At 38.2% G+C, this 11,885-nt stretch overlaps 2 protein-coding genes across 3 annotated transcripts in view; both read left to right on the top strand.

The window, feature by feature from the left end:
* The first annotated feature begins 48 nt into the window (after positions 1-48).
* pi4k2a (phosphatidylinositol 4-kinase type 2 alpha) lies at positions 49-5,023 on the top strand. The gene is made up of 9 exons (XM_008317277.3): positions 49-531; positions 1,826-2,026; positions 2,104-2,235; positions 2,410-2,563; positions 2,956-3,017; positions 3,163-3,262; positions 3,382-3,515; positions 3,666-3,725; positions 4,035-5,023. The coding sequence occupies exons 1-9, from the start codon at positions 202-204 to the stop codon at positions 4,194-4,196; spliced, it is 1,335 nt and encodes a 444-aa protein (XP_008315499.1). The 5' UTR covers positions 49-201; the 3' UTR covers positions 4,197-5,023.
* A 1,249-nt stretch (positions 5,024-6,272) lies between these two features.
* The window catches only part of zfyve27 (zinc finger, FYVE domain containing 27), an 8,375-nt gene continuing 2,762 nt past the window's right edge, over positions 6,273-11,885 (top strand). The window contains exons 1-9 of one of the 2 annotated variants that reach the window (XM_008317278.3): positions 6,273-6,569; positions 7,145-7,379; positions 7,488-7,558; positions 7,639-7,825; positions 8,033-8,128; positions 8,393-8,505; positions 8,960-9,078; positions 9,392-9,463; positions 10,168-10,188. In XM_008317278.3, the coding sequence (XP_008315500.1) occupies positions 7,150-7,379; positions 7,488-7,558; positions 7,639-7,825; positions 8,033-8,128; positions 8,393-8,505; positions 8,960-9,078; positions 9,392-9,463; positions 10,168-10,188 (909 nt within the window). In that variant the 5' untranslated portion in view covers positions 6,273-6,569; positions 7,145-7,149. The remainder of the gene's footprint in view (positions 6,570-7,144; positions 7,380-7,487; positions 7,559-7,638; positions 7,826-8,032; positions 8,129-8,392; positions 8,506-8,959; positions 9,079-9,391; positions 9,464-10,167; positions 10,189-11,885) is intronic. The other variant, XM_008317279.3, reaches the window with a different exon arrangement.

The raw sequence follows: 11,885 nt of genomic DNA, 5'->3' as shown, positions 1-11,885 counted from the left end.
CCAAGAATCCCAAAACAGTCAATGATTCCGCCTTTTCCCGGAAGCTGAGAGTCATCTGACTTTTTATCATGCCTATGACGTTTCCTTGTTAGCAAGCTGTAGGACTAGCCATCGAAACAAACGTATTTTCCACTTCTAACTTTCCCCTTTATATTCTTGTTCTTCTGGGGTGAAACACGCACGTTCACTTAATACTAAAGAATGAACGAGACAAGTCCTCTTGTCTCTCCACTGCGGGACTCAGGTGAATTCAATTACGAGCCGACCAGTCCGCGCGGCGCTTTGGGGAGCACGCCAGGCTCCGTGGTTCGCATCCCCGCTGGCAGTCCGGGGCGCAGCCGGGAAAGACAGCCGCTACTGGACCGAGGCCGGGGCACTTCGCCGCGAGAGCCGCACAGGAACGAGTTTCCTGAGGACCCCGAATTTAGGGAAATCATCCGCAAGGCCGAGCGAGCCATAGAGGAAGGAATTTACCCGGAAAGGATTTACCAGGGATCTAGTGGAAGCTATTTTGTCAAAGACTCTCAAGGGGTAAAAACTACTGATGCTGACTCACTTGTCCTCTGGTTATAAATATTTGCCATGTTGTTAGCTAAGATCCAAGGTCCTGCTTTGTAATACAAAGAGAGTACGGGAGTGTGTGTTTAACAAGATGCAAGTGGCTTTTGAGGTCAAATATGTTTGTAACGATTAAAAACATTAATCACTTAAACTATTTTGTCTTACCCATAGCATCTACGACGCCTGATTTTAATTGTAAGTTTGGTAAAAAAATCCTCTTGGGTTTCCGTTCTAAAAGTAACCTTAATCCCAAGTTTCTGCAAAATAAACAAGAGGTAGCCTAAGCGTTCCTAGAAATGTTCCAAATACACATATTCACAGCTAAATGTGTCTTCTGCATTAAACCTATTGAACTCAATTTCACACTTGCGGCCCACGAAGTTCTTACATCTGACATCGTCACGGGGCAGATAGCAATAATAATTAGCCACTTGGAGGTTTATTTTGTTTTTTGTTTGTTTTTTTACGTTTCAATTTTCTGGTCATTAAAGCCTTAAAATGCTTCCATCAGAAATATTGAATTTGAGTCAACTGCTTCAATAAAAATACATAAAATAATTAATTCAATTGGAACTTGAATTTTGGATTCTAATTACTGGTCACATGCTAAACTTAGATGCAGCTCAGTAATTCATCACTTACTCTGATCTGCTGCTTTGATAGCAACAGAGAGATGAACATGAAAGTGTGCAGCTGTGTGTTTGTCAACCCAGATCTTTGTGCTGAATCAGGAAACCTGCAGGAGGACAGCCATCTTTTAACAGCTGTCATAGTGGTGTCAACTTCACACTACACAAGTACACTACAGCAGAGGTCCTCAAAATATAAATATTCTCACACCTGCTGCATAATATCGTATGTGGTTTTCAGCATTACATTTTCAGCAGCTATACAAAAATGGCAACGCATTAAGTTTGCTAGTGAATGGTGTCGTCACCAACTTAGTTATTTAACAATGTGCTTATGTGGTCATGTGAAGGTTCTCTCTCTGTGTGTGTGTGGATATAACTCTATAACTTTGATCATGTTTTGGTCACAATGGTCACTTGAAGTCTTAACAGAAGCAGCATTGTTTCATTTTTAACAAAGCCTAGTGAAATTGTCCATAAATGATAGCATAATTTAGTTAATGTGGATAATTACAGTTTTGGAATTTTAATAAATTACACATAATCTAACATGGTTAATTAATTTTCACTTTTTAAGATTTTTTTAAAAATGTTTTAATATATTTGCATTTAATTCTAAAGCTTTATTTTTGCAGAAAATAATCGGTGTCTTTAAACCAAAAAATGAAGAACCCTATGGCCAACTCAACCCAAAATGGACTAAGTGGCTCCAGAAACTGTGTTGCCCATGTTGCTTTGGTCGAGATTGTTTAGTCCTGAACCAGGGTTATCTCTCAGAAGCTGGAGCGAGCCTGGTTGACCAGAAACTGGAACTTAACATTGTTCCTAGGACTAAGGTATAGACATAAGTGTTTTACTCTTCTAGTCATTTTTTGTTTTTATGTATGGCTTTACCCTTTTTACTTCCATTTAGGTGGTGTACCTGGCTAGTGAAACATTCAATTACAGTGCCATAGACAGGGTGAAGTCTCGAGGAAAACGGCTAGCTCTGGAAAAAGTGCCCAAAGTAGGACAGCGGTTTCACAGAATTGGATTACCTCCAAAGGTAAAGTAAGAGTGATGTTACAAGTCAGATACTTGAACTCACCTTACGATGTAAACATTATATTTGTATATGGAATCTATAGAAGAATGTATAATAACAATTAACAACTGACTCTGACTTTGACTCTACAGTAATAGAAGGTGGAAAATAATGGTTTTCATTTGTATTGTACAGGTGGGTTCCTTCCAGATGTTTGTGGAGGGATACAAGGATGCTGATTTCTGGCTGCGGCGTTTTGAAGCGGAGCCTTTACCTGAAAACACCAATCGTCAGCTCCAGCTTCAGTTTGAACGACTAGTGGTTCTTGATTACATCATCAGGAACACAGGCATGTAGCCTTTTTGGCATTCTACAAAATATTTCAAAAAACTTAATACTACTTGTTAGTTCTAGTAAGTAATTTTCAAATACTACTGTAGAAATGTTTTGGTGGGTTTTCAGGCTTTGCAAATAATCAAATTTAGATTAGTGTTTCAGTTGTGACTCAAATTGATCACAAAAACGACGCAATAATAGTAACTATTGCATACAATAATTATTGTAACAATATTATATGATTTTAGTTATTCTGTTGCATTACATTACTTACATTACTGTAATTAAACTGGGGAAAGATGCAGCGCACTGTCCACAGTTCTTACTCACAGTAATTGTTTTTTTTATTACATAAAACATTTTATTTCTTAAAGATAATGAAGAATATGTGATTTGGTGTTGCAGACAGAGGAAATGACAACTGGCTGCTGAAGTATGATTGTCCAATGGATTCAGTTGGGAACAGGGTAAGGATTAACCTGCATTCATGTGATGCTTCTGTACGATCTTCTGCTTTCATTCAAAAAATGAATAACATACAACAAAGAAAATTTAACTTTTAATTTAAGAGCTACTATTAAATATGTGCCTGAATCGCCACACTTTCTGCAGGACACAGACTGGGTTGTAGTCAAGGATCCAATCATCAAATTGGCCGCCATAGATAACGGCCTTGCCTTCCCACTCAAACACCCCGACTCCTGGAGAGCATGTGAGCTTCTATGCTGTTGTTTTCTCAGACATGTAGACTTTAGTTAAATTACAGTTTTTGAGTTTTTTTAAGGCACTTTAATTTATATATTAAATATTTTGTCATCCTGCTGCTGCTAGATCCATTTTACTGGGCATGGCTCTCACAAGCCAAAGTTCCTTTCTCTCAAGAAATCTGTGAGCTGGTTCTGCCAAAACTTTCTGACCCAAATTTCATCAAAGACCTAGAAGAGGACCTTTATGAATTATTTAAGGTAAGAGATTTAGCGTACAATATGAACCCTGAGGGATAATTATTAGGAACACTTAAAACATTTTGAAAACTTGTCTAAACTTTGTGTGACAAGTGAGACTAATTTACAGGAAATGACTGATCTTGTCTGGCATTGTCTTTGTTTTTGCAGAAGGACCCTGGATTTGACAGAGGACAATTTCACAGACAAGTATCTGTCATGAGGGGGCAGGTGAGTTTACTACCTCCTTTAAAAAAACTCAAAAATGTAGGCATCCTATTCAAACATCAACCACACATATTCAATGTCCCTTTTAATACTACGATGTGGCAAAGTGGGTGATTATGATAATCCTGCCCCACCACTGGGCAGAGCCACCCATTCTAACACACATACCTGTGCCAGGATCAGCTATCTGCTTGTGTATTGTAGCTTTAAGTGCTGTAATAGTGTCTACAGCTGACCACAAACTAACTTAATTATTTGTTATAAATATCTAATATTTTATCATCCTTTATCTTTTTGTTTCATTAATGCCAGATCCTCAATCTCTGCCAAGCCCTGAAGGACAGTAAAACACCGCTTCAATTAGTCCAAATGCCCCCAGTTATTGTTGAAACAGCCAGAGCACCTCAAAGAGCCAACAGTGAGTCCTACACACAAAGTTTCCAGAGCAGACGACCCTTCTTCACTTGGTGGTAGCAGAAGGAAGCGAAAGCAGATAAAGAAAAGAGCTGCGCCGGAAGAGAAGACAGCTTTTGTCCTAAAATGGTGATTATTTATCACCATAATCATCAACCTCTTTTCCTCTCTGTAAGCACATTTTTGTTAAAGACAAAGGTTGAACGGGTGGAGAGAAGAAGCCAGAAGAGGACGGATTTCACTACATCCCTTCCCAGTTGGCCTTCTTCTCAACAGTCTGTCAGATATGGTGTTAAGTGGTGCATAAATCATTTCCTCACACGTGTGCACCTCAATCTAAGGCACCTCGTAACATTGTCTGTGTAAAGTATAGCATTCCATGTTTGACCCTAGCTGTCTGCCTTTTAACCCTCACCTGCATATGTCCAAAGCATTACTGTTGGAAAACTGGAAGTCATAGCTTTAATTTTTCACAAATGAATGAACTGCTCATCATCGCTAAACCCTGGATATGACTGCTTGCTGATTTGTGGTTGCTTCCCAGATAAGGCGCAAGCAGAGTTAACTGGTTTCACAGTTAATTCTTCTATTTCTAGCATCTGAAGTGATCTAGTAATGCAGAAATGTGTAAAGGTCAGGTTAGTTAATGTTTTAGCATTAGCCTTGAAACTATTGTACTGTCTCATCTCCAAGCTGGAGAGATGGGTCTGCTCGCTCCATTTTTGTCCAGACCAAGCTTCCAATAACTGAATGGCAAGTGGAACTCCATAACCAACAGTACTATTAACGTCCTGAACTGACATGAAATGTAACTGCGAATGCACTGTATGATTTGTATACATGTAATTTAATAATAGATTATCCTTATTAAAACCAAAAATCCATGACATCACAGTTGCTGATGTACTTCATTCATAACTTTTGTTTATAAATATATATAATTAATTTAATTCTGCACAGAAAAGTTGGCATCACAAAAGAGCCAAGCACAAAGCAGAGACAAGACATGAACAAAGAACCCCATGGTATGGTCAACTACACTGCACAATGAACCAACAAGGACTGACATCCAGGACAGCAGGTGGCACCAGTGGGACTGATGACGAAGACACAGCTGACACAGGCAGGAGGGAAGGAAGACGGACAGACCTGACAAGACAGCCATTTTTATTGTATGGTTACACCTGTATACCATGTGTTGTCATTTCTCAGATGGTAATCTCACTAAACTGAACACATTAGCACATATAACCCTTTTTAACAGAACAGGACTTGTACTGCCAGATACTAAAAGATAAGTGTTATTGGAAGTATAAACTGAACGTGTATAGAAAAAAAACAACAAAAATGTTGTTCACATGCTTAATTTATGTTATTATTACGATTATATAATGTGTTAGGTCTGCTCTTTGACTGCTGTGTGCCACACTATACTAGTACTATAACTACAATGTCAAAGGGACTATTGTCACAGGAGATATGATAAACAGACAGCTTCTGGCTAGCTGCAAACACTAATATAGTCACGACAGGTCATATTCTACATGTATATCGCTTCTATGCTTCATCTACTCTATTTATCATGCAAACTTTTTTGGCTTCAAAGGTTCACCTCCTGGGCAAGTTCGAATCCCGGTTAGGGCAGTTGGTACCTTCCAGTGGACTCACCACCCGCAGGAAGGTTCAGGGGGGTTGGTACGGTGCAATGTGATTTGGGCCGGTAACGGATAAGCGGATGAAAATGGATGGATGGATGGGTTCCAACAGGCGTTACCAGTCCTACTGAACCTGCTGAGGCAGTATTTTGTTTTGGTGGTTCATATAGAAAAGACATACACACATACACACAAAAATAAATAGAAACGTAATGCATGTCTTTGTGTTCTATGGTGTACAATTACCAACAAATCTCTCCTTTTTGCTTCTTATTTTTTAACTGTAGTTTTGAGCAAAGACAAAACAATATATGTAATTATATTAATCCAATCTATTCTTTATGAAAAACCACGAAGTTTTAAGATAATATTTAAAATTTATTTCTTAAAAAAAATCACTATATTGGTTCTTTTATTTAAGCCAACTGTGGCGTCCCTTAAAATATACCGAGCTCGATTGCATCTTCGATCTACTATTCTTCCTCGATGATATACGGAAGTGGACGTTCACTGGGTGGAGCTAAAAACAAAGCTAAGTGCGACAAGAAGTGCTTCAAAAAGTATGTAATTTTTTGTCCAGTTTTTCGTCAGTCGTGACCAACGTTTCGAGTCTCGATTGGAGTCTCGCTCTCAGACTAACGTCCAGGCATGTTGACTGGGCGCTGTCAAACCGACCGAGCTGGATGAATTTGGAGGCTGTTCCTTGCCCTGAGTAGATTATGTCTTTGGGACTCGCCAGTTTCGCCTGAGCTGACCGTTGGTGTACCATCTGCTAAGGGTAAGTGATCTCTTTCAAGGCCATTTGAAACACGGGAGTACAGTATAGTTACAGTGACAGTGAGTCAGAACGTCGATTTTACTTAACTCCTTTTTAACGGAACATTATTTTCCTAATTCGTTTTTTTTAGATATTTATACCATAGAAAATTTAAAAAAAAAACTCAAAATAAACGCGCTTTTAAACATGCACTTATGTATACTGATGTCATAACAACGACTTTAACCTTTGTCAAGCTGAGGAGACAGGGGACAGGGTGAGATGAAGACAGGTGATTCGCTGGGGCGACCCCTGAAGGGAACAGCCGAAAGATGAAGTTTCTTGGTGGTTTTAGTAAACAAATCCCACTAAGATAATCCGTCATATTAACAATTAATTGATCGAATTATAAAGTTGAAAGTATTTGTAATACCCTTAACCTAAAACATTTTACTTAATCGTGCCAAGTGTAAAAAAAAAAGTACTTCAAATAGGAGGACTGTTTGTTTTGATTACAGTATTTCTGAAGTCTACGAAAAGTTCAGCCACTGATAATGCACAGTGCATTTACGGTTGCATTATTCCTCTGTTTCCAGGAAAAATGCACAACAGCGAAGCATCACACGACCCTCCACAGACTTCCTGGGAACAGACAGAGCTGGTGCACACACACTCCAAAGACAGACTTGGTTCTCCAGATACGTCTGGGCTGGGAACCCCACGATGTACAACACATTTTGACCTGCTGAACATGGTTGTGTCCTATAAAAGAATGGTTCAGTATCTAGAACCAGTGGCAGATGCAGTGGAATTGGGTCGCTTTCTTCTTGGGTTTGTATCATTTGACATTAATTTAATTATGTTTTTTCTGTCATTTCAAAGTCAGGAATACCATATTTCCAGTCAGTCCGACTTATTTTTTTTTATTTACTTAAACAGATGGAAGATGCCAGTATGTTCACTCCTGGTATGTTTACTCCTTAATGCATTCTTCTGCACTGTTAATGAAGGTAAGAGAAGACATAGGGATCATGTTTCAAAATACTTCAAACTAATTAACTGACTGTTTTGTATGCCTGTGTTGTGTCAGTGGGGTGGTTCTCAGTGGGTGTGGTGGCAGCTTTGGTTCCTGCTGCCTTCGGTTACCTGCAGGACAGGTGTGGAGGCAGAGCCTCAGATACTGAGCTCCAGAGACAACAATATCACACTGTGCACCGCAGGGACCTACAGACAGTGCAACTGACTAGACAGGAAGCCATGCTGGAAATAAAAGATCTGTAAGACTTGTGCTACACTACAGCATGTTTTTATTTATGATTCACCGACTCATCATTTCTTTTACAAAAATGTTAAAAATGTGTGTTATGTACTGGCAGTCATTTTTTGGTTTCCTTAAATCTCAATATCGGTCAGCTCTGATCTTTTAGTGTTCAATACATTTGCTTTGAGGTGTATGATAAGGTTTGGTTTTCTGTCTCCACCAGATTAAAGCACTTAGACAATATACTGTCCTCGGCCTGTCAGTCAGCAGACTCTTTTTACAAGGTCTTGTACTGGGACAACTACAACACGTCAACAAGGTAAGCACATATCTGCATGTGCAAATACACCTGTGGTTTTCTGTGCTAACTTTGCATTTATTAAATGTAATGGTTAACCTTTGTGCACAGATCAGAATTGTAGAACTTAGGAATCTGTCCCCCGGTGAATATTTTCCACTTTGCTTATTACTACCACTAGTGCCGTGTTATTAGGTTTGCCAGCACATTTCAAAAGTGTTAGTTTTGTGTAAAATAGTTTTAAATATGTGTGAATGAATTGCAGTTTTCAATGTGTTCTACCAGGTTTTATGGATGGATGTTAGTAGTGTTGTGCCTGCTCTACATTGCTCCTGTGGGCTGGATGCTTGCTATGCTCAACAGCACCATTTTCCTGTGGAACAGAGACTTTTTCAGAGGTGAGATTATCTTGATGTTTTTGAGACTGCAAAGACCTCACTGGATCCAACATAACAAGAACAGCATTTTCTTAATTGCTGGATGGCTGTGCATGTTCAGTGTGCACGTGAGGTTCTCCAGGCGTTTTCTATTCTAAAAATATAATGGTACAACTTGGGACAAATCTGTAGTGAGAATTGCCATGAATGGAATAATTTATTTACAGAAGTAGGGACCTATGTTGTAGGCATTGCTGTACTGGTGCTGTATAATGCAAAAGGTGCAGAACGGCACTTTCCTCAGCCAACCTTGAATTAGTGTTCCCAGTTATTTAACAGTCATCATTAAGTACACATGCAAAGTGTGTTCCATTCATATTTCCCTATCAACGCGTTCATCTGGTGGCTCTCTAATAATATTGTTTGCTTATTGTATTTTTATTTCTGGTGTGACATTCTACCTCCTTTCTATCAGTTATGGCAGATTTTAGAAAGTTCCTTCCCATGGGAAAAGTCCAGACTACTGAAGGGTTTTGTGAGAACCAGGACCAAGTCAATTTGCTGGACAGGACACCCACACCAACCAGTCTGGAGGTGAAAATAACCTTTTATGCCTTTTCTCTCAATAAATACTTTTAGTAGTTTGCTCAATAAGTACTTTTAGTTAAAGGGCAGTGGTCCCCAACCTATATTTGCACCACAGACTGGTTAAATGTCGAAACCTTAAGGTGTGGCGGAGAAATACAACCAAATAAAATGATACGACTGGCATAAAAACTGGTATTTTCTAAATATAATAATAAATGTCTTTAAAAGGCAGAACGCTTGGTCTCCAAGTGGTGAAGAAGTTTTGATCATTAAAGAGCTGTTGAACTGAGTGTACGGTGTTTGTCTTTTTTAACAACAGGACCTGTCCCCTGTGAGCGTGGAAGAGGCTGAGGAGGCAGAACCTGATGATGAATTTAAGGATGCCATTGAGGTGAATACTCTTCTCAGTATTTTGATTTACACAATGGCTAAGTTAGGCTTCCTCGGTATGCTTTTAATAACTGAAGGTATAACTAAAGACATCTTCATTTTTGTTTAACTATTTATTGGCCGAATACCACACTGCCAAAACTTCCTTGGACTTGTCTGGTGATTGTTCGTTTGTTTGCAATTACTTTGTTTTTGTTCAAATTGCTGGTTGTCAGTATTAGTGCTACCTCTGGTCAGCACTCACCTGATAAGACTTTTTCTGGGGCCTAGATTTGGTACAGATCAGAGGTCTTTAACCTCTGGGCACTAGACTATAACTGTGGGTTGCGCAGTTCTGCCCCAAAGAGAAACGTTCAACTCTGCTCTCCTCCTAACAGATGTACTATACTTGACACATGCTTTGCAAAATAATAAAGTCCTTTTACAAAGACAAGAACACGCATAAGCTTTCAGCGTCCAAGGTAAAAGAAAGTTGCATTACAATCCCATGTTAAGTAGGTTTAAGTAGGTAAAATATGATTGTTGCTTTAACATCTCCTTTGATCTCGCTTTATCTGTGCCTTGTACTTCACCACTGAAAGACGAGTGTGTTCATTTTAGTTACAGTTTCTCTCTACACTGTATCCACAAACGAGAAAGGTTGTTCAAAGTTACAGTCGCAAAAAATAACAACTATTTTTTTTCTTCGCTGTCTTTTAAAATCAGGAACATTCAGTCACTCTGAAGGTGAGTGTCTCTGTCCTGTAAAAGAAGTTCTCAGTGATAACCTTTGGTAAATATTTGTGTTTGATCTTTTACGGCTTGGATTTGTTCCACTCTCATGTCACATTAAACGCCTACATTTTGTAGAAGGGTTTTTCAAAATGTTTCGTTCACATTGTCGTAGATGGATCTTCCCAGTAGCTTCTATTCAATCCTGTCAGCTCGATGTGTATGGTTTTCCATAATTGTATTGTCAGGAGTACTATTACAGTAACAGGACTGTTTGAAGTTGAAGTTGTTTTGGGGAGGCGTGATATTATTGGTTGCTGACAAATTATTGGCTGTTAATGTGTTTAAATTTCAATTAGCCGATTATGTTTTTTACAAGTCTATAATTATTAACAATTATAACACATCTGAAAGAAAACCTGGGGTCATTTAAGATATCTAATTTAATACAATACTTTACAATGTATAGAAATTGTAGCTGTTCATTATTGTATGTAACCATAATCTTGTATCATTCATCATGATTAACAATCACAATTAATCATGAATATTTTTAATTATAAATAAGCAGTTTATCATGATTAATCCAGACCAACATTTCCCAAAAGTTGCTTTCAAGCTTCAGTGAAGTCATTGCAACTGACAACTGTCAGTCAGCTTCTCAGCTGTGTTGTTATGTAAGTTATGTATGAACGATATACAGTGCATTTTATTCTGCCTAAAAAATCTAATTCGTTAAGATTTTAAGTTTAATATTTAAAAAATAATGAATGCGTCTGTTTCCACAGCCATGTAACAATAATATATGGTCACAAATATAAATATATGGGTCATATATGGGTCAGGATTTGAACTCAGCTGACCAAGTTTGAGTCCAGCTGTAAATGTTGTTGTACTTGTCTTTTACAGTACGTGCCATCCATGCTGAAGTTAAGGCTTAAGTAGAATCTCTGGGTTCTTCACAATTCAATTCCAAATTAGGCCAATGATCATGATTATGGGGAATTAAAATTATTATGAAATGATTATTTACATGTACATAAATCCATACAAATTCTGGTATAGTCTAAGATTTTTTTTTCATTTCAAATCTACCCACTAATAGTGTGAATATAGATACTTTGTGCAAATTAACAAAAAAAAAACCAACCAAACAAGTCCTGTTGCTTTCTACTACTCTTCTGAGAATACGACTTGCATGACTTAGAACCATCACATGCAAGACTTGCAGTTGTCTACTTCACTAAAGCTATCATCGATTAATAATTTCCCACACACACACACACACACAACATATATATTAGAGGTGCAACGATACACAGAATTCACAGTTCAATTCAATTTGATACGTAAATGTCACACTGAACCGAACCGAGTGTTTCCAATATAGAGAAAACAGAAATGTCCACAAGTTGTAGCTTATTGAAATAACCATGGTTGGAGTTTTTCATTGAAAGTAAATATATCTGGTACAGCTATACCTGTATCGTTTTCTGCTGTGCATACTGAGAAGTTATAATCATAAAACAAAAGTTGTAGCTCACTAAATAAACTATTCTGTAATAATAAATGAGAGATATCAAAAACAAACTCCTCAATGGACATTATTAAAGTACGAACCGCCTTAAAAATGGCATGCCAGACACCGTAAAGGTTCTTTGAGGTCTCTGGGCATGCCATTTGAGACATTAGCAATGTTGCAACGAGCTAGT

The sequence above is a fragment of the Cynoglossus semilaevis genome, chromosome 9, assembly GCF_000523025.1.
Source record: "Cynoglossus semilaevis isolate Cse_v1.0 chromosome 9, Cse_v1.0, whole genome shotgun sequence".
NCBI classification, from domain to species: domain Eukaryota; kingdom Metazoa; phylum Chordata; class Actinopteri; order Pleuronectiformes; family Cynoglossidae; genus Cynoglossus; species Cynoglossus semilaevis.
The sequence above is the reverse complement of the archived record's forward strand: the minus strand, read 5'-3'. Positions and strand labels throughout refer to the sequence as shown.